This window comes from Juglans microcarpa x Juglans regia, chromosome 8D, assembly GCF_004785595.1.
Source record: "Juglans microcarpa x Juglans regia isolate MS1-56 chromosome 8D, Jm3101_v1.0, whole genome shotgun sequence".
NCBI classification, from domain to species: domain Eukaryota; kingdom Viridiplantae; phylum Streptophyta; class Magnoliopsida; order Fagales; family Juglandaceae; genus Juglans; species Juglans microcarpa x Juglans regia.
The window spans coordinates 34,333,659-34,360,564 of record NC_054608.1 but is presented as its reverse complement, the minus strand read 5'-3'; the positions used below and the strand labels follow the sequence as shown (position 1 = coordinate 34,360,564).

The 26,906-nt window shown below is 35.2% G+C and overlaps 4 protein-coding genes across 6 annotated transcripts; 2 read left to right on the top strand and 2 right to left on the bottom strand.

The window, feature by feature from the left end:
- The first annotated feature begins 733 nt into the window (after positions 1 to 733).
- Positions 734 to 5,301, top strand: LOC121243406 (alpha/beta hydrolase domain-containing protein 17B-like). Its single transcript, XM_041141527.1, has 5 exons — positions 734 to 1,514; positions 2,479 to 2,515; positions 2,656 to 2,892; positions 2,994 to 3,041; positions 4,671 to 5,301. The coding sequence occupies exons 1-5, from the start codon at positions 1,216 to 1,218 to the stop codon at positions 4,926 to 4,928; spliced, it is 879 nt and encodes a 292-aa protein (XP_040997461.1). The 5' UTR covers positions 734 to 1,215; the 3' UTR covers positions 4,929 to 5,301.
- Positions 5,302 to 11,131: 5,830 nt separating this feature from the next.
- On the top strand, positions 11,132 to 15,828 carry LOC121242654 (two-component response regulator ARR12-like). Its single transcript, XM_041140561.1, has 6 exons — positions 11,132 to 11,709; positions 12,205 to 12,357; positions 12,440 to 12,841; positions 12,931 to 13,007; positions 13,491 to 14,762; positions 15,582 to 15,828. The coding sequence occupies exons 1-6, from the start codon at positions 11,562 to 11,564 to the stop codon at positions 15,651 to 15,653; spliced, it is 2,124 nt and encodes a 707-aa protein (XP_040996495.1). The 5' UTR covers positions 11,132 to 11,561; the 3' UTR covers positions 15,654 to 15,828.
- Positions 15,829 to 16,470: 642 nt separating this feature from the next.
- Positions 16,471 to 21,987, bottom strand: LOC121242655 (calmodulin-binding protein 60 E-like). Of its 3 annotated transcripts, none has more exons than XM_041140563.1 (8): positions 21,476 to 21,987; positions 21,255 to 21,372; positions 20,567 to 20,642; positions 20,176 to 20,234; positions 19,213 to 19,703; positions 18,491 to 18,651; positions 18,164 to 18,367; positions 16,471 to 17,573 (listed from the first exon to the last, which is right to left on the bottom strand). In XM_041140563.1, the coding sequence occupies exons 2-8, from the start codon at positions 21,365 to 21,367 to the stop codon at positions 16,854 to 16,856; spliced, it is 1,824 nt and encodes a 607-aa protein (XP_040996497.1). In that variant the 5' UTR covers positions 21,368 to 21,372; positions 21,476 to 21,987; the 3' UTR covers positions 16,471 to 16,853. The 3 variants fall into 3 exon arrangements, with proteins under 3 accessions (XP_040996497.1, XP_040996496.1, XP_040996498.1); XM_041140562.1 differs by having other exon boundaries at positions 21,255 to 21,367; XM_041140564.1 differs by lacking the exons at positions 20,567 to 20,642; positions 21,476 to 21,987 and having other exon boundaries at positions 21,255 to 21,370.
- Positions 21,988 to 22,803: 816 nt separating this feature from the next.
- On the bottom strand, positions 22,804 to 26,279 carry LOC121243716. Its single transcript, XM_041141853.1, has 3 exons — positions 25,933 to 26,279; positions 24,133 to 24,156; positions 22,804 to 23,376 (listed from the first exon to the last, which is right to left on the bottom strand). Exons 1-3 carry the CDS (start codon positions 26,123 to 26,125, stop codon positions 23,075 to 23,077), a joined length of 519 nt encoding a protein of 172 aa, XP_040997787.1. The 5' UTR covers positions 26,126 to 26,279; the 3' UTR covers positions 22,804 to 23,074.
- Between the last annotated feature and the right edge of the window lie 627 nt (positions 26,280 to 26,906).

Genomic DNA, 26,906 nt, shown 5'->3' with positions numbered 1-26,906 from the left:
GACCAAATCATAGCCGTTCAGCTCTTCATCTTGTGATCTTTCCCATTCTGCATTCATCACAACCCTCTAATTTAGTTCTCATGGTTTTGTTGCAGTTAAGTTAAGCGCCACCTGTTTTAGATAATCTCTTCATACAACTTCAAGGTTTTCATGAAACGTCAAAATCTTCTATAATTTTAAAAGGAAAAATCTAATTGTAAGTAATTATGCATACTAATACGTGTTCTCATTCAATATAATTAGTCAGAAAGTAGATTTTATTAAAAATAATGTTAATTTGAATTTGAAATATGAAGACAACAATATTAGTACACAGATTAATACACAAACTTACTTATATATAATAAAACTCATTTTAAAATACTTCTGGTGAGGTAGCTGAATTGAACACCTTCTAATAGGTGGTGGTATTTGCATAAACAATTTTTATGTCATTATCAAGTTATAGTTTTATCATCAAATGATGGAATGCAAAATATATCATATCACAATATAATTGATTTGTGCAATAGTTGTTTAGGGGTTACTCTCAGTGAAAAGAAAACATGTCAATGGGAATATTCAAAATCTCAATTATAGTTATGTGAAGGGAATATCCTTTGTGTAACTTTGAAATAAACTAGGACATATATAGAGTATAGACCAAGGGATACACCTATCTTAGCACAAAAGGACACACAGATTTTGACAAATCTTACTACATGCATTACTCTTATAATGCAATGGCCCCAAGCTTTTGGACAAACCCATAGAACCATTTTCCAACAAATTGAACCATCTAATGAAGGCTAAAACAGTCATTCTGTAACTTCTTCCTCAAAGTCACAAAAACAGAGCTGTACAGATCATCACCATCACCACCAAGAACTCCCTCTATGGTTTCCAACTTTCTATGTTCCTAAAAAACATAGCCAATTCTTTCATTGGTTTAGTTTTTTTTTTTTTTTTTTTCAAATTTTTTCAGGGTCTTTGTTCCTCTCTAGATAACACCATTTCCAGCTCACCCGCTTAGATCGGATCTATTCTCTGTCAACCCTCCCGTTAGTTTCATCATCCCCAGTAAAAGAAAAAAAAAATCACAAAAACCGAAAACACGAAAAGGAAACAATTTTTGTTTATTTTCCTGAAAACCCAAGAGAAAGCCTCAATCCCATATGCTGAAACAATAACGGGGTTGTGTTGCTGACCTCCATTTCTGAACTGGGTACGTGTTAAATGGGCAATGTGACGTCGAGCGTGGCTGCCAAATTCGCTTTCTTTCCACCAGACCCGCCAACCTATGACATATACAGGGAAGAGGATGGGAGGCTGGCGTTCCCCGGGGTGACGGCGGACAAGAATGTGGACGTGCATTTGCTGGACACCAAGGGCGGGAACAAAATCGTTGCCATGCTTTGGAGGCACCCTTTTGCGCGGTTCACGTTGCTGTACTCACATGGCAACGCTGCTGACTTGGGTCAGATGCACGAGCTCTTTATCGAGCTTAGGGCTCACCTGCGTGTCAATATCATGAGGTATTTTGGGTTTTGGCAGGTTGGTTGGTTTGTGATCATAGCCGTAATGGGTGGTCTTTGTTCTCTTCTATGCTCTGTTGGGTGCTTTTTTATTTTTCTTCTCGGGGTTGGATTATTGGAGCAACTTATTTTTTATTTTTGAGGATTAATTGATTCAATTCCCAGTTTGTAAAGTCTATCAATTGTTGTATTACGGGTTTTTGAATCCCTTGCTTCTGATAGCGTCCCATAAAAAAATGAGTTTTTTATTTTGCCGTTTTGCTTGTGTAATTGCTTAGAAACCTATTTTCTGGTTTTGATTCTCCAACTTTTTCTTCACTGCTTTCTTTCTTTCTTTCTTTTTCCCCATCTAAGCTTCCAAAATATTCTCCGTTTTCATGTTTATGGGTTTTTTTCTTTGATTTCTGATCCTTTTTTTTACCTCCCTCCTGTTGCTTCTCTGCCCTTGCACATATGAGAATTATTTGATGCATGAGTTTTATTGATTGAGAAGGCGATCCATGGAACCATACGTGATGTGGTGCTGTGTTCAGCATTAATGCCGACGGTTTTATAACTATACACGTTTATTTACTTGGCTTTAGGAGTCTACTTGTCGGGAAAAAACTGACGCAGAATAAAAAGGAGTATAATAGTATTATTCTGATTGAACTTTTAAGAAGATGCCTATTAAATATGGGAGAATAGAGCGTGTATGGTTCTGGTCTGATTTTTTCAAAACTTTGCAGTCTACAATTTCTCCCTGTTAATCATGGATAATTTTACATAAAGGTGTTTGAAAGCCACTTCAATTTTTTGGCTGTTATTTATTTTCTATTGACTGTGGTTGCATATGGAGAAGATGTTCTGGGATGCGATTATTCAAAACCTAATTTTGGCGCCTGATTGTATTCATTTGTTCATTAAAAGCAGTAGGACGAACCTTTCCTTCATTAATTACTTGGTATCGATTATTATATTGCAGCTATGATTATTCAGGATATGGAGCATCGACTGGTAAGGTAAGATAGTTTGCATTTGCTGTTTTCTTTTGCCTCGAAAATCTAGTGCAGAGTTTGAGTTAATTACTAAAGAATAATATCTCTCTAGATTATTTGTCTATATGTTCACCTTCTAAGTGTTGTCTCTTCAATCGTGGTAGCCTTCTGAGTTCAACACCTATTACGACATAGAGGCTGTGTACAATTGTTTGAAAAGCGAATATGGAATTAAGCAAGAGGATTTGATTTTGTATGGCCAATCCGTTGGAAGTGGACCAACTGTGCATTTGGCTTCTCGGTTACAGAAGTTGAGAGGTGTTGTTCTTCATAGCGCCATTCTTTCGGGCATACGGGTGTTATATCCAGTCAAGATGACATTTTGGTTTGACATTTTTAAAGTAAGTTTGATTAAAGTATTCTTTGGATCTCTTTTTTTTTTCTTCTTTATAACCTTTATTAATTGGTTTTGTATTGAGGAAGACTCCTTCATTCTTTTCAGAATATAGACAAAATACGGAATGTCAGCTGTCCAGTTTTAGTTATACATGTAAGTTTTTTTATTTCTTGCCAAAACTTTAATTAGTCTGTCAAATTCTCCGTTTGTTTATATACCCACAGAACTTTATATTCTAGTTCTTATCTATTTTCTTAGTGCAGTTTATACAAATTAATTTTTCCTAAAATCTTAGGTTAAAAGTCTAGAGCTTAGTGCTTACTACCAGTTACTTTCTAGATATGATTCGATCGCATTTCTAGTTTCATTTTACTCATTAGATGTTTTGGTTTTGTAAACGTTCTTTCATAAACTGCATGCTTTATACCATGCCAAGTAATTTACTGACAATTCCATTTGATGCGGTCACTAAGAAACCCCCAAGCACTGTTATATTTTGTCCTTTTGGTCGTTAACTATGTTTGAATTTTGAATCCTTGATTTTTTTTTTTCCCCTCTTTTTCAGCTCTTTTCCTCCCGCTTTCATAAATTCACTGTTTGTATAGTCATAATAGAATGTTTAATCACCTTCTGTTCTGTTGAATCTTATCCAAATGTATTTGTTTCTAATACAATGGAATAGGTTCTGTTGAATCTCTCTCTTATCAAAATGTATTTATTTCTAATACAATGCAACAGAAGAATAGAATTAGTTCCCAAGTTTCAGGAGTCTCTGAACTTGTGGCAATAAAGGCAGAGTCTTTTAAGATTTGGAATCTCCAATAAGCAAAAAGAAATCTGGTGGATCTATTCCTTTCAAACCAAAAAATAGGGTTAAAAATTTTCAAGTTTTCCCTCTAGATACAGGAAAATGCAAAGAAATCATTGACAGAATTATTTTCATTTGATTGGACTTCTCATTAACCCTTTAGTAACTTCTCATCTTGTCAAAGATGAGAGAGAACCGAAGTGTATTTTCAAGAGTTGAAACTGACAATGCAGAACTTTTAGAGAGAGTGAACGGCTTATTTTGCATGAATTGTAAACCTTCAAGGAGTTCTTGTTGGAAGTTGATGACCTTGAGGTGATACATCTGATGCCAATCAATTAATGAGAGGGGGAAGTACAAGAAGTAGAAATGGTCGTCAATCTCTTTGTGGTAGGAAGTTAGTCTGTAATTCTATCAGATTTTAAGGATGTGGCTGTTGCGAAAATATCAAGAACTTGGACTTGTGTTGGATTTGCTTTTTTTTTTCTCGGTTTCCAGTTGGTTAGATGGTGGTTTTATGGATTTATTATTTTTCAAATACCAGAAATTCACATGTGGGGAGGTTTTCATTTATCAACAATGAGAACTCTTCTTGTTTCTTCGTTTATTTTGTACTTTGTATGAAGAAGAGTCTGGAGTGACCAGCAAGTGCCAGCTGCTGTACTTTGTCACTGTAGTTATGCTGGTGAAATGAGTAAAACCCCATAGCCAGCCTATGTTTCGGGAAGCAAATCCAATCAGGAACAATAAACTGAATTTCTTCTGCTTCATTCATAAGGAATATCTATTTTCTTCTTCTTTGTCCTTAGAACCCTATTATGTCATCCCTATGGTATTCTCTATCCGGCCTTACTTCCTACAATAGCTTTCTGTCTTGCCCATTACAAATTGATTTAAGGTATGGTTCTAATTTGATTTATACTGACTGCTATTGGTATGGGCGAATGGCATCTCCCATGATGGATCATTTGCAGGGAACAAATGATGACATTGTTGATTGGTCCCATGGAAAGCGTTTATGGGAACTTTCCAAGGAAAAATACGATCCCTTATGGGTCAAGGGTGGGGGGCATTGCAACCTTGAAACTTATCCCGAATATATTAAGCACTTGCGCAAGTTTGTAAACGCAATGGAGAAACTCTCACTCACAAGACCGACGAAACAACTCACTTCTAACTCAAGCTTTACGGAAGACAGACACAACAAATGCTTGAGATTTGGAAAACGATAGCTGGTTCTTTCTCATCATTTGATTATTAGAGAATCGAAACGGATAGGCTCCTTTTTTTCTCCAAGTATAGCTATGCTTGCGTGCTTCATGGACCCGTTGTTCAGCGTCTAAGCTGTTTGGTTCGGTAAGTTTCTTGAAATCGCAAAATGATAGAAATCATATATAATTTGTTTGATCCAGATCCTGTCCAGCAACCATTTTTGAGGTAGCAATCTGCTGCTGTTGTTTTTTCCCATGAGAAGTGCAAAAATTGATATCAGCTAGTCCCAGAGACTGTGCTTGATCTGGATTTCATGTATAATTAACAAACTTGAGCTTTATGTAAAGACTATCAGCAGTTTCAGAAATGAAATACATGTGTTTGTTTCATTTACTTATTGGCCAATGATCTTTTCACTTGCTGAACTGCACACTTGGACTGAAAATACACTATTTATTCTTTTCTTTTCCTTGCTGTATTTATCTTCAATCAGCTACGTTAATTTATATCATTGTTTGAGTCACACAAATCAAGCTTTCCATTGCTTGTTAGCTTCTTCTTAAAATTATGGATATGGCTTTGGATAGATAAATGTAATTAACAGACAGTTAATATAGGGCGATGCTACTCTGCTCTCGCAATCGTACCGCTCAAAATTACAGTTAGTTGTATTTTTTTTAATATTAGAAAACACAAACACAAATACACTAACGGTAAATTTTGAGTGGTACACTTAGAAGGATTGAAATTTATCTCGATCTATACAACCTCACCTTTGCCTGAAAAATCAACATACAATAGACTCAAAAAACAACCTCATTTCAATAGAATGGAATATGTAATTGTGTGTGTTTTAACCGTTGTTTTTAAGTGTTTTTATCACCAACAACTTGTTGAAAGTGAAGGGCCCATCATTCGAAGATCGTTTTTCCCCTTACACCTTTCTTTTGGTCCATTTCTTTCGGTCAAGTTTGTTCATGGGCTGGGCCAAGCTTGGGTTTCAAATTTCAACTTTAAAAAAAAAAAAAAAAATTATTTGCAATTTAATTATTCTTAAAAACATATGGATAAAAAGTTAAAAATATCATATGTTTTATATTTAATAAATATCTAAGCATTTCCGAGAGAGGAAAGGGAAAAGTTGAGTTTTTTCTTTTTTTAATTGGCTCCAAGTGTCCATGAACAGCCTTCTGACTAATCTAGAGGGTGCCCAGGCCATCAACAAGGAATTTACAAAAAGTGCATTTCAAATAATTCAAGAGAAAAATTTTCTAATTCGATGGCTCCTCGTATAATTATTCTTAAAAACATATGGATAAAAAGTTAAAAACATCATATGTTTTATATTTAATAAATATATAAGCATTTCCGAGAGAGGAAAGGGAAAAGTTGAGTTTTTTTTTTTTTTTTTTTTTTTTTGGCACAAAGTGTCCAGGAACAGCTTTTTGACTAATCCTAAGGGTGCACAGGCTATCGACAAGGAGTTTTTAGAAAGTGCACCTCAGATAATTCAAGAGAAAAATTTTCTAGTTCAATGACTCCTAGAGATTATTTGCATCCAAAGAGATTTGAACCTTAGACTGGGGGAGCATACTCACAAGCACAAGGCATTTACCACTTGAACCAGCCCGTAGGGGTTAAGTTGAGTTTCATGGCAGAAAGGGCCAAACCAATATTTTGGATAAAAATGGAGTGGGTTGGACATGAAAGCTTTATCTTATTCTCTCTCCTTACTTGGTAATCTCTCTTCTTTTATAAGATTTGTTACTCATTATCTCTATACACTATATTTATTTTTATTTTTTTATTTTTTATTTTTGGTTTTATTCTTCCTAAACTAATTGAGTTTTTCTACTCATCATCTATACACCAAATTTGGTAAGAGAAAAAAAAATTATTTATGATGTGTGGTATGCGAAATTTTTCTTCTTTTATTCATTAGCATTTATCGTTTGCAAATCGAGCCTCTAATAAAATCAGGAAAAAAAAATGTTATTTACAAGTCATTGTGGATAAAAACCTAACAAAACACTTACATGACATGATTTGATTTGAAAGATAAATTATAAAATTTAAATCTTACAAATTAAATTTTATTATTTAAATAATATAGATAATATGTTCTACATATCGACTTGCAAGTAGAAGAACAAAATAAAAAAAAAAAATAAGGGCTTAACTCCAAATTGCAGATTATCTACCAACTGAGTGTTAAAAAAAGGCTTGCGTATATAATTTTTCTTTTAGTTCGGGTTTCCTAGTTGAGGATTTTTCTTCTAAAGATTAGGGATTTTATATGGCAATTAGGAGACATACTAATCTCACATGTGACTGTGACATGAATAAGATGAGCAGAAAAAGAACCTTTTTCTGGATCACAAGGTCCCACATGTTGTATCAATTGAAACCCGACTGAGCTGTCTGCCAATATTTATTAGTTGTCAAGGAAGAATAAGTGTTAACCAATTGCAATGCAACCTAGTTTCACACGTGAATTTGTGTCTAATTTCCTTTGAAGACTTCCTCAAGGTCTTGCTGTACAATTTTTTATTTTTATTTTTAAAAAAGTCTTTCTATGACTATCTATACTATATACATCATATGTTATTTTCTTACTATTGCTAATATAAGCATAAAAATGTTGATATGATCTACACAACTTTGCCCAACAGATTTCTTTCTTTTAAAGCAATACTTGAAGAGGTTTTGGCTGAAACTAAATTTTGACTGAAATTTGAGGTTTTGACTAAAACTAAAACTTTTAAAGAGGTTAATTTATACTGGACTAATTATTTTAAAGTCAAAATAATAATATAATATTATATATTTCAATAATTTTTTTATTTTTATTTTTATATTTTACAAATACACTCTATATTAATTAATAATTTAATTTTTATTATCCAAACAAATTATTTAACGCAATAACCACCTCACTCTCTCATGTCTTGTTTTCTTTCTTTTGGTGATGAAATTTTGTTTGTTCTGTTCTACCAAGAATTGGATTTTTTTTGTACTATTTTTAAACAGTTTTCAAAGAAAGGAAGAGAAATGGAAGGAAGGGAGAGAGGGACGCGGGAGTGAGTGAGAAAAGTGAGAATACTTTTTAATAAAATATTTTTTTACCTCGTGAATAATAACTCACCAAATATACTTTGATTTTACCATTTACTATAGCTCATAACTTGACTCGGCTAGACTAATGCAACAAATTTTGAGAAAATTTAGTCAAAATTTAAACTGGGCTGGCATTTGACTATTCCAATACTAATACTCTAACAAATTACTTACATAGCATAATTTGATTTAGAAAAAAAATTTTAAAATTTGAATTTCATGTTTACAAATCACATACTAGCTTTCAAACAGAAAAACTCTTGTTATATTTTGAATAATGCTATTCATAGTCTTTTTTATCATCTTTTTCTTATCCTCTTATAAAATAATTTAAAATAATTTATTATATTTTATTTATAAAACTATAATTAGATATCATTTGTATCATTTTAACAAGAAAGAAAAAGAAAAAGAAGTTTGTGGGGGTCCTCCCAAGTCCCAACTGGATAGGTCTATATCAGTGATATCATGGTACCAACTGACGCTGCATTTGATCAGAAAAAGGCTGCATTATATGACTTTCGGGGGTCCGGAATCTCAATTTGTGTATTACATATAGGTTGGGAGTTGTGGCCAGCCAATCAGATTTAGAAACGTGGTAACATCTCATGGTCATCATCTTCTGAAACAACTTCACATGACAATTATACTTTTGGCAACTTTTTAGTTATTTGGATCTGACCTAATTGCAGAGAAAGAGCAGAGAGTTGTGGATGTAATTCCTCAAATCCCCCCAATTCCGGAACAGTTTTTGGTTAATTATGGTGTTATTTACACCTAATATATAGAAAATAATCATCATAATTTTCCCAACACAAATTTAGCAAGTAATTATGAATCAAGATTCTTTTGAGTTAATGGGTCTATCTATGCATCTAAATCCTAAAATTTGGGTTCAATTTCTTTAAGAAAAATGTATTAATTTTCCTTGCATTCACCATTAAAAAAGGCCAATGAAAAAAAAAATATATTTGAACAATGAAAAAAAATATATTTCAAGTGTCACAAGGTCACGTGATAAAAAAAGTGGTTTTTTCTTAGTGGGATAAAAATGTATATATATATATATATGAGAAATGATATTTACAATTGTGGAGTGCGCAAGCGCTATATTTACATAAAAAAATAATTTTTTAATAATAAATTTTACTATTTTTTAAAATAATGACGCGATACTTACATACTAGACGATTATATATAGCATTCTTAGTATAAATTACAAAAATGTAGTTGCTACCAGCTTGCCATACAAGGAATATTCGAGACTCAACTTTAGAGTTCTATGAGAATCATTTTATTTTATACATTAATTATATGATGGCATTAAAGGAACCTGACATGAAAGCTTAGCTAACTGGACAAGTTAGAACCACATCACCCAATTTTATTTTTTAAAAAAAAAAAAAAAAAAAAAAAAAACTATCAATCATGGTTTGCTTGTACCCTATCATAATAGAACCTTATTCCTTTAAAAAAAATTAAAATGAAGTAAAAATATGAAGACCTCATTCTAAATATCTCTCATGAAATAGAGACAAATATCATTAAGCCTCTCATTGGAATGATCGCACATTTGTGATTGAGAGATAAAGTTACTTTCTTTTATGCATTCGAAAAATATAGGATGGATGAACCATGCATGCATGCATGAACATGGATATTGGATAATGGATGAATGAATCATGAACATAATTTTTTTTATTAACTAATTCCGAGAATGCATAGACGGTAAGACTTAGAAATTGTTTACATTCAAAATAATCCAAACCTTAGATTTTGAGGAAGCATACCATCAAAATCAAGAACCCTACCGCTTGAACTAACCCGTAAGAGTTCATGCATATGGACATAAATCTCAAAACCTTATGGATAGCTGCAACCAAACTATAGTCTATATCATCCACCAGTAACTTATGAACATAAATCTTATAACCTTATGTTTATGGCCACCAATTTAAATAAAAAAAATAGGAAAAAAAGATGTAACAAAACCAACATGCAAGAACAAAAATGTTTTCCTGATCTAGAACTTGAAACATGACAATTATTTAAGAAGGTCTCCTCCAGTCACGGGTCCCCAACACCTAATAGGAAAGAAAATAAGAATTATATGAGCTGTAAATATACTTCCAGAAATGGGAAATTCGAAAATCATTAGCATTTAAGGCTTAAAAGGAATGTTTTATGGTATTAATTAATGATTTGGAATTAAATATTTATGAACCTTAATGACCATTATATTCATACACCCGTAAAAGAAATATATACTTATAATGGGTATGATTAAATCATTGCTTCAATGAAATTTAGCAATGGAGGGACCCATGGAATTAACATAGCAAGAACAATTCACTGGAGATAAAGGGGTTCTTCTTCTTATTTCTTCTTTTCTTTTCTTTTTTTTCTTCTCTAGTTTTTGAATGTATCTAAAGAAATGAAAGGCTTTATAATTTGTCTTCTTATCATTTATCTTGCAGCGATTTTGCGAAGTGACCTTAAATTTATTTTATAATAAAAATAATTTTACAAGATAACATATCAAATCAAGTTATGTCATTTTGTAAAAATATTTTTAGGAGATGTTTTTATAATTAAAGTATTTTTCTTTATTATCACTCTATGTTATTAAACATACTAAGTATGATACTTAGTAAGACCATCATTGGATAGAAAGATAGATGGAGGGGAATGATCAATTTCATGCCTACACATATAAAAAGTTTAATTATTGAAAAATATAAGAAAAATGGATTTTATAATTAAGCAGAGTAATTTTATGATAACTGAATATTCCACATTGGTGATTTTTTTTTTTTTTTTTTTCTTTTCTGTTTAGACTTTAGACTAGTTTTCAAAAGAGAAATGGTAGGGTCTATCAAGCTGTTGTGGACGTCAGACCTATATTATCAAGCCCTAGAAGTCTTCCACTTCCGTATATAGACCAGAGAAAGAAAGACTGAAAGACAGAGGGAGAGAGAGACAGAGTTTACCAAAAAAATAATTTATGAGAGAGAGAGAGAGAGAGAGAGGGTTTCAAAGAGGGAGTAAGAGACAAAAGGAGCTCAATGACAAAAATATTAATGTACAAAATTAAATAATAAAAAAACAAAAGGCTTTTCTGTTCAGTTGGAAAGGAAAAGCTAAAGACAAAATACACAGAAGAGAGAACAATTCTACCAGAAGGGAGGGGGGGAGAGAGTCTTTCGCTAAAATACTGAAAAGATGTCTGTTTTGTTGGGTTGAATCCCTTCACCCTGTTCTGGCCATCACCATCATTATGCATCTCGTACAGCCTTAACTTACTCTCCATTCCCATCTCTCTCTCTCTCTCTCTCTCTCTCCCCACTTTCTCAGAATCTCAGTTGCTCCTTTGGACCCCTCTCTCTGCGAGTCTCTTGCTCATGTCTTTATCTTCTGGGTTTGGTGAAAAAGGCACGGAAACTTGAGTCCCAGCATTCAAAGTTGACACTTTGCTCTGTGATCTCTGTTTGGTGCTCTGTTTCTCATCTGGGTCCATCTGGAGTTGTTGATTCACGATGACTGTGGAGGACCAAAAAAGTGGTTTGGCGGGTGAAGATGTAGCACGGGACCGTTTTCCGTTGGGTATGCGTGTTCTGGCTGTGGATGACGACCCAATTTGCCTCAAATTGTTGGACACCCTGCTTCGTAAATGCCAGTATCAGGGTCTGTTCCCTTTGTTTTCGGTCTTTAGGGAGTTGTGTTTGATTTTATGAGCATTCGGATGGTTTTCGAATTCATATTGGTTTTCCGGTTTTTCAAAAGTTATCAGTTTTGTGAGGTATTGCCTGTAGTTTGTTGAACCGTGTCCATTTAGGTGTTGTGTGAATCAAGTTTTGAATGTTTTTGTTAATCTGAAGAGTGATTCCATACTACAATTCATGTTCTACTGAACGTTTAGGCATCGTTTTTAATGGGATTGCACCTCTCCCCTTGAGTATTTTGGTATAATTCTGAATTTCTTTGATTTTAGTGGGCCGTTACGTACTGTTAGATACTCTTGCCGTTACGCAGATTATGTTGTGGATTATGGGTTACATATAAATTCTTCAAAAAGAATTTTGCGATTACAAATTCTTCATGTTTGATTGTAGCATTTGAGTTTCGAATTTCACATTCGTTTCAATTTGGCTTATTAGATGTGTTTTCTGGTTTATGTAGTTACAACAACTAACCAGGCGGTAATGGCTCTGAAAATGTTGAGGGAGAACAAAGATAAGTTTGACCTTGTTATCAGTGATGTGAATATGCCCGACATGGATGGTTTTAAGCTCCTTGAGCTTTTGGGGCTCGAAATGGACCTACCTGTCATTAGTAAGCTTGAGCTGTGCTTTCTTCTTTAGAATTATGGAATGGGATGTTTAATTGACTTAATAGTCTTTTAATGTCTTTCCAGTGTTGTCAGCCCATAGTGATACCCAGCTTGTGATGAAGGGAGTTACTCATGGTGCATGTGACTATTTGTTGAAGCCTGTTCGAATTGAAGAGCTAAAAAACATATGGCAACATGTAATTCGAAGAAAGAAATTTGACTCCAAGGACCAAAATAAGTCCCTGAATGAAGACAGGGCTCTTTATGGTACTGAAGATGGACGGGGGTTCACATCAACAGGTAATGCAGATCAGGATGACAGACTCAGTAGGAAGCGGAAGGAACAAAATGAAGACGAGGAAGAAGATGATGAAGAAAATGAACACGAGAATGACGATGCTTCAAACCAGAAGAAGCCTCGGGTAGTTTGGTCAGTAGAGCTACACAGAAAGTTTGTTGCAGCTGTAAATCAATTGGGACTTGAAAGTAAGTCTCTGCTACAAAGAGGTGAAAAGTTGTAATTGTTGCTTATGGATTTTCATTCCTGATTCCTTTTGAATTTACTTCTAATGCAGAGGCTGTTCCTAAGAAAATTCTTGACCTGATGAATGTAGAAGGACTTACAAGGGAAAATGTGGCAAGCCATCTGCAGGCATAAATCTTTCCTTTTTTCTTCTTTGCCTTTAGAAATAAATATATCCTTATGCCTTTGTACCTAGAGTTGTTGAATTAGAAAGCTTTCGGACCCATGAAAATAACATGCATTTGGGTTAGATGGAATAATATTGTTTGTAATTTGAAGGCCATTACTATTATCGAAGTTTGGCATGAAGTACTTGGAAACAATTGAAGAATAAATCTGAAAGGTAAATTATTTCTTGTTAAATATATATATATGTTTATTTGATTTATTTGTGAAGTTTTTTTATAGGATTAGGATCCCACAAAAATTCTTGATATTGAAAAACTACGTTTGTAAATCAAGAATAGGAGAGTCATTTTAGACTTCTTTAAGTAGTACAACTAATGGGCGGGTTAGGAGATAATGTTTACATTTGAATTTATTAATTGAGAGGATTCTTTACTTTATTGTAGATAGGGTCCTTTAAGCTTACTGTCTCATCTTATGCTGCAGAAATATAGACTCTACCTGAAAAGAATCAACAGTGTGGCAGCACAGCAAGCTAGTATGGTTGCTGCATTGGGGGGTAAAGATTCCTCTTACTTGCGAATGGGTTCACTAGATGGATTTGGGGAGTTTCGCTCATTGGCTGGATCAGGAAGGCTCTCAAGCTCAGCTTTATCATCATATACACCAGGTGGTATGTTTGGTAGACTAAACTCCCCTGCTGGTTTGACACTTCGTGGAATTACTTCTTCTGGACTTGTACAACCGACTGGTCAAAACTTGAGCAGCTCCATCAATACTCTTGGGAAGTTCCAGCCAGCTCTATTGCCTTCAAACCAAAGTGCAAGTTTATTTCAAGGGATTCCTACATCATTAGAGCTCAACCAGTTGCAACAGAACAAGTGCACTACGCGGATCAGAGATTTCAATCCCATTAAGGATTCAAGAGGTTTCACTGTCACTACTAGCTTCTCTGACTCGAGAGTGAATGTTGGCAATTCACCCAGTTTATTGCCTGGTCTCTCAAGCAATTCTTTGGTGTTACAAGGGAATCCACATCAAGTGCACAATAGAGGAGCATTTGGAAGTCAATCTTCACTTGGAGTGGCTTCACTGACTGCAGATGCTTTTGAGAATTGCAGTGGTGGCTCTTCTAATTCTTTGGTTCATAATCAAAGTAATGAAAGCTGGCAGGGTACAGTTCAGTCATCCAGATTTTCATTGAATGCTTTGCCATTGAACGAGCCTTTTAATCATGATCAATTGCCTTCTAATAACTTGAGTAAATCTTCTACCAGCCCTCATATTGGTAACAGTTCAATTGATTTTCCTTCAACAAGTGCTGTTTTAGCCCCTCTAGAGGATTCAAGAGGAGATGTTCAATGCCATGAAGGCATGATTGGTAATGTCGTCCACAATATGAATTACCCATCAAATCAAAACTGGGAAGAACAAAAACAGGATTACAACCATAACTTGAATCATACCGTCAGTGCCTTAAATTCTCTGGTTCCTGCCAATAGTATAGTGAATCCTTTGAGCCAGAGTTTGGACCAAAATACTGCAATCTGCAGCAAGAGTTTTGATGTGTCTTTGATTTCCCAATTACATGATGGTGCTCTGTCCATTGATCAAAACAGTGAGGTTGAGAGATATGCTCTAGGCACAAAGATGACGCCCAATGAGGACTACCTCTTCGAGCAAACAAGGTCACTGGATGGTTTCACTCAAAACAGCTTTGGTTCTTTGGATGATATAATGAATACATTGATGAAACGGGTACGATAAATTTCATGCTTTTTCTACTGCTGATTCATTTCTTCTGTGCTCATTTTTTTGTTCAAATCATAATTTTAGATGGGGTTCAGATAATCAGATTTAGTGAATTGCAGAAACTAAGATTCTGGTTAAGTTATAATCCTTGATTCAATAGTGATTGACATGAAACGTCTCACATGCTTTCTACTGAGACATACAAGAATGTCTTCTGCTTCCTTACTTGGCGGGCCATTGCATATATTAGTTGGAAAGTTGCAGCAAGACTTGTCAACAAAACTTTACATGTGTGGGAATTATTTTGAGTTTCAAACCTATTCTTTCTTGGTAATGATTCCTAAGTCATTGTTGCACAGAAGTAATATTACGAAGGTATCAGCTCTAGATTTGTGACCAAATAAAGCTGCCTATTTGGGCAGCATGTGAGCAAGTTATAAGTATCTGAGTATTTCTGAAAAAATAGGGGTCCTTGGAAATCATTCATATCATCAAAGCACACCTGACAACTTGCTAATCAATCCTCTTCATTCATATCATCGAAGTGAGCCTCATTGGTTTTTGTACAGTACCCTGATCTTTACAAAATATTTTTTACTTCTGTTTGTGTCCTACCAGTTTTATGTTTTCTGCATCTTCAGCTCCATTAAAACATGAAAATACCATTTGCATATGCAAAGAGGCATCTGATTTCCAGTTACTACTAATTTTAGATCATTCTAGTTTATTGCACCATGAATCTCTTTTGCGTCCATGTATTTCTAATTTAACTTTGGCTCAATTTCTGTTGATCATTTGTGATAAGATCATGTGCACCTGATACAGGAACAGAATCAGACGATGCTGTGTGATGGGGAATTCGCATCTGATGCTTACTCTCTTGGGTCGTGTATGTGAGAGTTCTGGTTTTTCAGATAATTGAAGGGCATCAACGTCATAAATTTACTCCTCTTGGAGGAGCTTGTATCATCATTATGTATTTTCTTCATCTTTTTTCTATTTATTATTCTCTTTGCTACCAAATATTATTTTCTGGTTACAATTGCTAATATCAAACCTTTTTCTTAATTAACTCTTTTGACTTATCTTCTTTTTGTTGAGGGAACGATGGCATCGTGCTTGTTGTAGACGTGTCCTATGTGAAGGTTTAAAACGAGAGAAATGTTTTAGCCACAAATGAGTTTCACAAAAATAAACTCACAAATTGACGTGAATTGATGTGGTACATTAAACTGTAAAGTTACGTTTATTGTAAAATAGATCTAACGTATCACAAGAAATTACGTCAGTTTGTGAGTTTATTTTTTATAGCTGTAGCACTACTCTTAAAATTTATTAAATAAAAAAATACTAAATGTAACTAAGTTAGCATACCTTTATTATCTTACACTAAATAAAACCTTTAACTAAGTTGGAGTGGAGGGTTGAGCACATCCCTCTACTCTGTTCTTTTATTTTTGTTAGTTGCAGTGTAACTTTGGCGTTCAAGTTGACTACTTCTGCATTAAGTACTTTCTCGTGGCATATTTTCAAACAACACTACGAAAAAAGAATGTCAAAACTGACGTCAATCATTATGCAAAATCTATTGCAATTCAATGTTTGGCAAAATTTCATGACAACACTCGTTTGCCGCTATATGCTTTCAGGATTAAAGGTAACCCCGGATAAGCATATGCAAAGAGGATATGTGCCTGTCTTCAAAAGCATAATAGAGAATAAAAAGATTATTATTATTGAGAAACGCTATATCGTGAATTACTTTGGATAAAAAGAATAATGATATTACAAACAGATGAAAGGAAATAAGTTGTGGTAATTCATAGGAGAAGGAAAATAAACAAAGAGAAAGGTGCTGCTTGGAACAAGTAAATAGAGGTAAACACATCCAGCAAACTTGATGTATGACTCTTCTTTCTCCTCTCTTTACAGGTATATCTTCGGTTTCAAGAAAGAGTAAGGAGGAAAAGTGAAATCATTTGTAGCCCTTCAATCTTAATACAAATAAATTCCATCCTTTCATTTCTTTATGTGTCTTCCGGAAAATTAGATGGTTAGGCACTGAATTATATTATCTCACTGGAACCCGAGATGACATCAATCTATCTCAGTAAGCTGAGCTCTCCTCTCTGCAGCTCTCTTCCTCACGAATATCCCCCACCTTAAAGCGGCTTTAAGTTTAAGCCATCCAACAACAGCTTTCCCTGAGCTCCGGCCATGCTCATGCCTAGATGTCCCATCCATCTGAGGCGCATATTCTACACTGTAAGAGAAACAAGCCTCATCGGGATGACCAAAACCAACCCCCATTCCAACATCGACGCCCATACTATATGTCTTTAGCAGCCTCTGCATGTCATCACTCTCCAACATCTCCGAACTCCTAAGGCGGATTTCCTCAGCAAAAACATCTTCTGATCCCTGTTCATTAGTCGGTTGAGACCAATCTCCCGAAAAATATGAACCACCAACTGCAGGAGTTCCAGCTGACATACAATCTATGTTGCCTGATAATACTGCTTGTTTACTTAATGTCATAACTGGTGTTTGACTAGACCTCACAAATGGAAATTCAATCAACTGAGGGACTGATTGGTTGTTATAGTGACTTTGTGTGCTCAATTCAGAGCTATATTGCTGCCTGTTCTGAAGAGTTGTTATATTCTGATCTGTGGCATAGTTGTGTTCAGCTATTGGTGCAGGTGAGGCGCTTATCCCCTTCTTAGTACCGGTGAGGGAGTTCAGGACTTTGCTATCATATTCCACAACTTGATGCCAATTCTCGTATGCTCTCTTCACCAGAGTATCCACTGAAATCTGTATGAAGTTGTAAATACATGGGCTGATTTACTTGATGAGACAGTATAAAAAATGCCTATTAAACTAGAACGATAGATGTTTTAATCGGAGTACAAATCATTCAGTCTCTAAAGAGGATTTGGAGCGAATTCTGTGAAAAAATGTTTGACAAAATCGAGCATAGAAGCACAGAACAGCCAAGCCACTGTCATTCCATTTATGTAATCCCTCATGCCAGAGGAGCCAAAAATATTGATTATCACCATACAACAAAATATATAATCATTACTTCACAAATTTTCGGAATCCCAAATAATAAATGTACAAATTGACCTTCAGATGCTGTTCAACGCTTCCTGTGACCTTGGCTCATTCTATTTGTTAATTGTTAGTTAAATACCCAAGTTAGATCGTATTTGAGTATACTAATTATCTAGTGGTGTTAGTTTTTGTACTTCTGTCGAACTTTGTATTTTTTGTGTACAATAATGTAACGAAGAACATGTGATAAATTAAATCTGGATGAATTAATAGATAAGTAAGGTTGATTAACTTCTTTTTTTATGAATAGTAGCGTTGATTAACATTCCTGAAAATTCAAGTCCTACCTTTTGACTGTGGGAAAGCAACTCCAGAGGGAGGAACTGCCCATCAGTTATAAGGCCTCTGAGCTCATAAATATCGTCGAACACAATACCAGTGCTCCGGATTTCATCAGTGTAGTAAATGTAAAGCTTCCCACCCAAGACACATGTCTTTGCATGCTCCACTGTATTCTCCCACATCCTGTTGGACATTCCACTTCCAAGGATCTATATTGTGATCGACACCATGAGAAACAGAAAATGAAGAAAAACAAAACTCAAAGAAAGAATGAGCATTGGAAAAGGAAAGAGAAATGTGTTTATGGTATTGAAAACGAGATAAATCCTTACACTTCTTAGTCTCTGTGGATCCTTGACAAGAAGGCGGAGGAAATCTTCAACAGTAACAATTTCAGCATTGATTAACTTTTTGTGCAGTGCTCCATCCTTTGCTATTCTATCCAATCTCCAAACTTCGTCATGCAAAGCAGGAGGGTAATGCTTCTTGTATACTGAATTACAAAAGATATCATTTACTTTAAATAAGTTTTGCACGAATTTCATGAAAGAAAGAGACATTTCTGAATTCACTTAGAACCTAAATATATGCATAGCCATAGAACTAGCAACAGAAAACTCGTACTAAAATATGAGAGCTCTCAGAACTTTACAAAAAAAAAGTTGTATAAGAAAATTTCTGCGGAAGATCTGACTTCTTTACTTTTAACTGTATGTGCTCAAGTAATCCTATAGTAATCCTCATTTAAAATTGAAAATATAAGGCGAGGTCGCTCTCTCCCTACTGCAATTAATAGACATTACCAACCATCATCTGCCAGATCATACCATAAAGCACGGCGCCTTCCCTACGACATCACCAAAGAGAGAGCAGTTGGGAAATTCAACTGTTTCTCATTTAAATGAAGTTCTTATTGATAGCTGGTTTTGTATACGATAGAAACCAACTTATTCTTAGATAAAGGAATCACTCGACCCTTGATCCTGACTGGCATAAAATGCAAAGTGTTCCATCTAGGGTGAAGTAGGCTAGTAGCAACAATTTAAAAACTTACATTCACCCCTGTGATCTTTCACCGCAAAAGCCTCTGTTTTAGCCTCACGAATTTGAATTCCCTCACAATATCCAGGGGCAACCTTAATGCCAAGCCTAAACTTCCTGCTCCTTATCCAGCTAGAATTGTCAGTGAAAGTAAGATCTCCCAGAGTTCCTATGCCTTCCTTGAGGATCACCTGTATATCCCCAGTTAGAAGTGGTCTTTTCCCTTCACGTTCCTTTACTTCATGGCTTTCAAACTGCTCTTTGGTCCAAGCCTCATCAGCCTCCTCATTGAAATCTCCTTCAAGCACCACAACGTTCAGTTTGGCTACTGATTCCAGCCCAGTTTGCACAACACTGCCTGTATTCAGGTCTAGCAACACAACATGGATGGCTGCTCCTTGCTCTCCCTCAACTTTTCCACCTGTGAATAGGTGAGGTGGCATTCTTGTTTTGAAATGAAGGTGCAGTTTTTTTTCACATGGGCCTTGTATTCTTGGCGGAGACCTACCATTGGGAAAGACACGATCATTCAGTTTATAATTGGTTGATATAATCATTCGGACAAAGTCACATGAAAAACTTGTATGTCACAATTTTATATATTCTTCTCTTTGTCTAGCAGTTCATATATGCCATGCATAAACTTAAACTACAAGTTGCAGTCGTGAATTCTTCATTAACTTAATCCACAAATAATTATCAAGGAACCATCTGAATATCAAACATATAGGTTTGAACATCTTATCTCCCACTAGGATTACAACTATCATATCTTGGATAAGTTATACAAACTTTTATTTCATTAGCTTGCCTCAGCACTCATGAGTCATGAGGAAGATCACAAAGAGGTCAATGAAACACAGGAAGTTGAGTGTATGTCTGGCTTTGCTTCTGTAATTAACCTTTAGCAGGCTCATTAAAGTGACTTCAGTTGATTCTCTAACTATTATCATTAAATTTTAATGCTGGAACTCACCTTCCAGCCAGTGGAGAATGTCCTAGTTTTGTCAAAGCACGCTCCACTTCTTCACTGACCTGTATTTATGAAAATAGCAGAATTAATGAGAAACCTCAACGTAGTTGGGCCAAAGTGGAAGTATTGATGCCTAAGAAAAGCTATAGACATAATTCACGATGGCCTATACATGTGAATGTACAATCCATGGAAGAATGTTATCGATTTAATGTGGTATATTTCTTGATCTATTGTGGATGCTGTAAAATGAGTAAGTAAAAGAGCAGCAATGCTTTCTGTTCTTATGATTTGCCATTTCATGGGGCTAAATAGTAAAGAAACATGCACGATATGAACAATTTGATGCTGGTTCCCGTCCATTAGGTGATTGATTGATAACTTTATGACTCACAATTTTGCGGAGAAGAGGCTCCAAAGATGAGCAAAGTCTTTGCAAACTATCTACCTTCACAGCTTCCACAATTACACTGCACATAAAGCTGAACATTTTAGAAATGGACTCTAGAAAACTGAAGTTGAATACTTGCACGCATAACATCAAACCAAAACATTGTAATGAAAATAGAAACAGCATTAGCTGGAGATATTGAACTATGATGTTGATCAAATTCCAGAAATTTAAGGAGGTTGAGACGCAAAATCAAATCCTTCAGATAATACTTACGAGTTGACAAAAATAAGTCTGGAACATATCATTAGCATCTAGAGCACAAAAATAAGTTGACAAAATTTACAGGGTGGTAGTCTTCAATATCTTCTTCCGACACCATCCCCTGCTATCTCATCTCTCATAAGATTTATTGACCGCATCAAAGAGACAAGGACTAGTCTAGCATTTCACCTTCCTTTTCTTGTTAAATACCAAGTTTCAGTTCTCAATGCAATTTTGGATTTCAATCCCCCAATCATCTCACAATTTCCTTAACTTCTCATGCAAAACCAAATCCACAAAACCTTAAAAATGTCCATAGGCACAACTATACAACTATTCAATAATCAAACTAAGAATACATATAGAGTAAGAATACAAATCGACAAAAAAGTAACGTATTCAATGAAAACAATTCTACAAAACAAACCTCGCCAAAGCCGGCAACTTTGGCTTCTTCGCTCCATGAACATGCTCGTCATCATCCTCCACACCCTGCTCAAGCCCTCTCTTCTCCACTCTATTACTCCTTGAACTTTCCATCTAATCTGACAATATGCTTTTATTAAAACTTTCCAAATCGAGAAACCCAAAGACTGTCACCCAAAATCCGTATATACTCCAAGAAGCTTCACGGAAACAACAATATACCTCGGATATCAGACCCAAAAAACAAAAGGCTTCTCTTTTGACAAATTTGGATCTGGGTAGTATATGATAGATCCGTTGAATCAGTCTCAAGATAGATCTAAATAATTCTTTTTATTCTAATATTAAATTTAAGGAATATATATTTTTAATTTGTATATGCCTTTGTGATGACTGTATGGAAGTATAAAAATGAAACCACAGCTGTGTTGGGTGTGTTGTTGTCGCGTAAGTGCACGAACTTTGCAGGTTGAAGCCGCGTTTTTCGGTGCCTTTTTTTTTTTCTTTCGACAATTCAGCTGTAGGGATCTCGATTCCCTTTACTGGACCGGTTTTCATATCCAGAAAGTCAACCGCGGTGGAGCCGACAAAAACGACCCAACGTATCTTATTTAACATGTCGGTGTCTGAAAGAATACTCGAAGCTTGTTTGGATAGCGGGAAAATGTATCTTGGGACTTGTTTCACAGTCCGTACTCAGCAGCTTATGTACAGCAACAACAGTCTGGCTACCAGTCTCACTTAATAGCTCATGCATTGATATTTGAGATAGCTATAAATTCAAGGGTGGCGTAGTCAGAAATTAATTGGAACTTAGACACTAGTTGCATGTAACTATAGTTATCTTCTCGAACTCACCATCCTTCTCGGATAGCACGGCCAGTTTGGCAACGCGTTGGGATCAGAAAATTAAGATGGTAGGCCAAGCTTAGTTAGTAGAGGATTTGGCAACCGATACGCTTATGGGTTCAGATTACCACTGATTATGGTGTAGCAATTTACAACGTGCAACCTTTATCCCCAAAAGGCATCTTACTTGATTGTGTCAAAAGTTAACCCTCACCGAAGAGAGAGAGAGAGAGAGAGAGAGTATTTTAATACATATAGAAACCCCAAATGGGTCATGACCCATGTGTAGTGTTGTTGTGGAGAGATGATGATAGGAACTACACAAGGCTAGACCATCTTTTTCCAGGAGATAAAAGATGACAAAGCTACATAATAACTTCGTCTTTTTAAAAGATGACAACCTGGACCACCACTCCACACTTATGTTACAATCTTCATCCACACGTTTATGCTTAAGTAGTTTTGACTTTTGAGATCCATAATTCTGTCTGCATCAAACATTCAAACTTAAATTTCTCAAACTATATTATAATCCAAGTTTTTTTTTTTACCTTCCCGAGCCGGAAGCCAAAGTTGGTTAATTTGGTTAAATATAAGCCGAAATGAAATGCATACGTGAAGAAACATATGAAAATGTGGTCCTGACCAGAAAGGATATGCTTGGAACGATATATATATATATATATATATATATTACCGGATCATCAGAATATGATTGTATTAGTGAATGGTAGAACCGAGAAAACCTTTACATTGTCATTTATAGCTTAAAGACTAATGCACACATGACATAAAAGGCCAATGCAACAACTACAAGGAGAGAGAGAGAGAGAGAGAGAGAGAGAGAGAGGAGTTCTGCTTCCACAAAATGACAACTCAGGCACCTTGCTTTCCTGCCTATATAAATAAACCGAGGGTGGAACAATTCACTGCTTGGTCTGAAAAAAAAAATATATCACGTCCTGCAGTCAATTACTCCATTTCCCAACCCCTTTGACGGGCGCGTCGCTCCCACAATGAAGTCGCCTTTCTTTCCTTGATCAGCAATGCCTCAGCCCGCTCTCTGGCCTCCTCACAGGTTTCAGTGGCAGCATTGCATTTTTCCGCCTCCCTCTGGTACTGGGAAGCCACCCGTTTAGCTTCAGCAAAGGTAATGTTCATATGGTGAGCATGCTCCTGAGCAACAGCCTCTTGCAGCTTCAACTCCTCTGACAGAAGGTCAACAAATTGCTTCTCCATCTCCTGCTTGAGGTCTGGGTCATTACTTCCACAATCTGTTCATAAGCATGATTAACATTAGATTCATGGGATAAAAAAACATAACTAGAAAGATAACCCGGTCGGCAAGCAATGCAAAGGAAGGGTTCAGTCTTTTAGAATGGTAAAAGAAGGACCGACTTGGCAGCTAAGAACATCACGAGGAAACCTTTGAGTGTTCCTTGTGCAAAGGTTATAAAAATACAACTACATCTACCGAAAGGATTCCCTTGACTTTTAATTTGGAAGATGGCATGACAGAGGCTATGGTATAATAAGCTGTTTATATTTTCAACTTCTTTTATTGTAACATCAAGAAGAATCTACTGCAAGAAGGACCTATGGATATAAAAATCCCAGACAAAAGAGCCATTTGGCAAAGAGCTAAATGAAAATACTAAGGTTGGAGCTCCATAGTTGGCAAAATTAACCTTACACAAACATCGAAGTTAATAAGAAATAAATACAAACATAAGAGAAAAAAAAAAAAAACATTATTTTTGTAGTATATCCACATTTTTAATCTAGAAATACAACCTAAGCTGTGGATGGACAGTATAGATTACATGGTATGCACAGTCTAAAGCATAAGCACAAGAAGTCAAGGAAACCACATAAATGGACAGCTCCCATCACCCTTTTCATGAAAGAAAGCAGAGAATGAAAGATAAAAGATGGAATTCGATTCGTATAAAATATTACATAGATGTATCAGGAATTTCTTCACCAAAGTAACAGATCTCAGAAATTGACTCAGAAAGATGAAATCTAACCTGTGATGGACAGATTGACCAACCCTGCAAAAGAATTCAAAGCACAGAGATGAACAATGTTAGGACACATGCAAAAATCATTTCCCGAATACTACAAAGAAGGCTGTAACGAAAAGAAAAACAACAGAAAAGACAAAGAAATGGATAGTAAAAATCCCAGATCTGCATGCGATTTTGGCAGCCAAATTAGTTTGTGCAAATCCTGGAATAAGAAGGCTGCAGGCAGCTAAATAAAAAATAACAGGATCAAAATTTGATTTTTCTTTTCAGCCAACTCTTGGGTTCATTATCATAAATAGTTGGACTGCAATAGGCAGATTGCCATCTGATATAACCTTAACATTCAGAAAAGTAGCCAGTAAAATCTTTCATTATTTTAACATCAAAGACAGATAACAATGATGAAACATCTTACCAAACTATAAAGAGGACTGAATACAAATCACAGCCAAACGCATACAGAATCATTGAAGTTATACAATCACATAAGCGCTTGGCATCTATGTGAAATATTTCTGAAGTTCAACATCCAATGTCATAATCATTCATAAGAAAGCACCTAGGTAGGACCCCATTTGGGTGAGACCAGAACTGGGTAATGACCCTATTCATAATATAAAAATATACCAATGCCAGAATTTTGAAGGAAGTGAAATGATGAGACAATAGACGTTGAACCCAATACCTAATAACATTATTTTAGCAGTGCAAGTGTATAACATTATCTATTGAATGCTATAACATAATAGTTCAGGAAAATACTGATGGACACAAATCAGTTAACAAAACATGAATGCTAAACTCGTATGGAGCTAAGACTTGAAACATGGTTTTAAGCCACCAGCAGCAAGAGTGCTTAGGCTTCTTAATCAAGGCAATAAAACTGAGTACGCAATCATTTGTAAGTTCAAATTTAGAAAGGACTTTATGGAACCTGGCTGATAATCATTTGCACATAAGATGTGATATAAAGTTGCATTCTCAAGGCAATAACCATTAAAAGGTTGTGAGACGTGTAAGTAGAGCAAATTAGATCAGAAAAGGCCAGATCTTAATGATTCTCCTATGGTTATAATGGCATGTAGATGAGATAAAGATGAAATTCAGAACAAACAACAGAACAGATCTCTCAAACACAAACTGAGTTCCATCCAATTTCCACATCAAACACCAGAAACTGAAGTGGGTTACCTTTAACTTCAACAAGCTTAAGATACCCAGAATAGACAAAAAGCAATCGAAAACAAGAATCCCTAAATTTGAACTTACAATAAATGAAAATCACAAATGGAAAATATTAAGTTCCTAGTTAATTGCGATTAAAATGCAACAAAAGAATACAGAATTACACCTTTGAACCTGTACTTGTATTCATACTTCGAAAACTATTCTAAAAAGAAAGCCCAGAATCCAAAATTATCAATAGACGTCAAATCAACGAATTGGCAGCACCCCTCAATCTCAAGTGTTTCAGCACATAATGAAACAGAAGAAGAAAACAAAACCAAATCTGAATTGGGTTTAACTTTCTCAACCTAATCGAATATCAAACAAAGAGAGAGCTCCAAAACTAAAATCGCAACGACAATAGAAGCAATACATGGGTACTGCTTAATTTTCATTTCCAACAATATACAGTCAATCAAAAACAGATTTATACAGCATCCCACGGGGAAAAACACAAGAATTTCATTCCAATCAATATACAGTCAATCAAAAATCTGTTTTTACAGCATCCCACAGGCAAAAACACCAAGACCATTTTTTTTAAGGCAAGACCCAGAGAGAGAGATTTTATACCAGGAGAAATCTTGAGAAGGGACAGAGGAGGAGGACAATCACAGATGCAAGGAGGGCAAGAGGCTGTGGTACCCCCCAGCCTCATAGTCTTTTTGAACCTCCAATACAGAGCCGGCCCACACACTCCCAGAGCTGATACCACTGCAAAAACCACCAAACACCACCTCAAGCATGCCCCAGATCGCCTCGACATCTCTCTCTCTCTCTCTCTCTCTGCGTGAGACAGTGCGAGAGAGTAAGATCCAAAGGACAAATTGGTTTTATGAAAGTGAACTAGTTTTCATGTATTTAACTACGCTGTTCCATTTTGTCGAAGAAGTTAGATGTTACCACTCCAGAACGACGCTCAGATAGTCAATTTAGTCAGATACCTTTATTCAGTCAAATCAGTTTTTATTACAAAATCTCGTGAGGTAACAACCGAGTGGTCCAAAATGGAAGCACTGTAAATGAATCCGACTGTTGGTAGATGGTTCTAAGTTAGATTGGAATTAAATTCGATTCATTAATAAAACAAAAAACAAAACAAAACAAAATAAACAAAATAAATAATCGCCAGTAAAAACAAATACTCGTTCTATTAATAAATAATATATACTTGACAAAACTTAACTCAATTAAAACTTATTAATACCTACTCGTTTATATCCGAAGTGACCCATTACCTAGCCTTGATTAAAGTTGGTTCATATATTAATAAATATATACATCTATGTATATGTACGTATATATATATTAGTTAATACTATAAGCATGTCTATATATTGAATATATTTTATAATTATATTTTATAATTTATATAATAATTATTTGATAAGATTTAATATTTGTACATGAGAACTAGAAATAGATATATACTATCATATTACATGTATGTATTAATAATTTTTGTAGGTATATAATATATTGTTATTATAGATAAGTATCAGCTAGTTAGATATTAATTATTTATAAATTTTTAAAATATTATAATT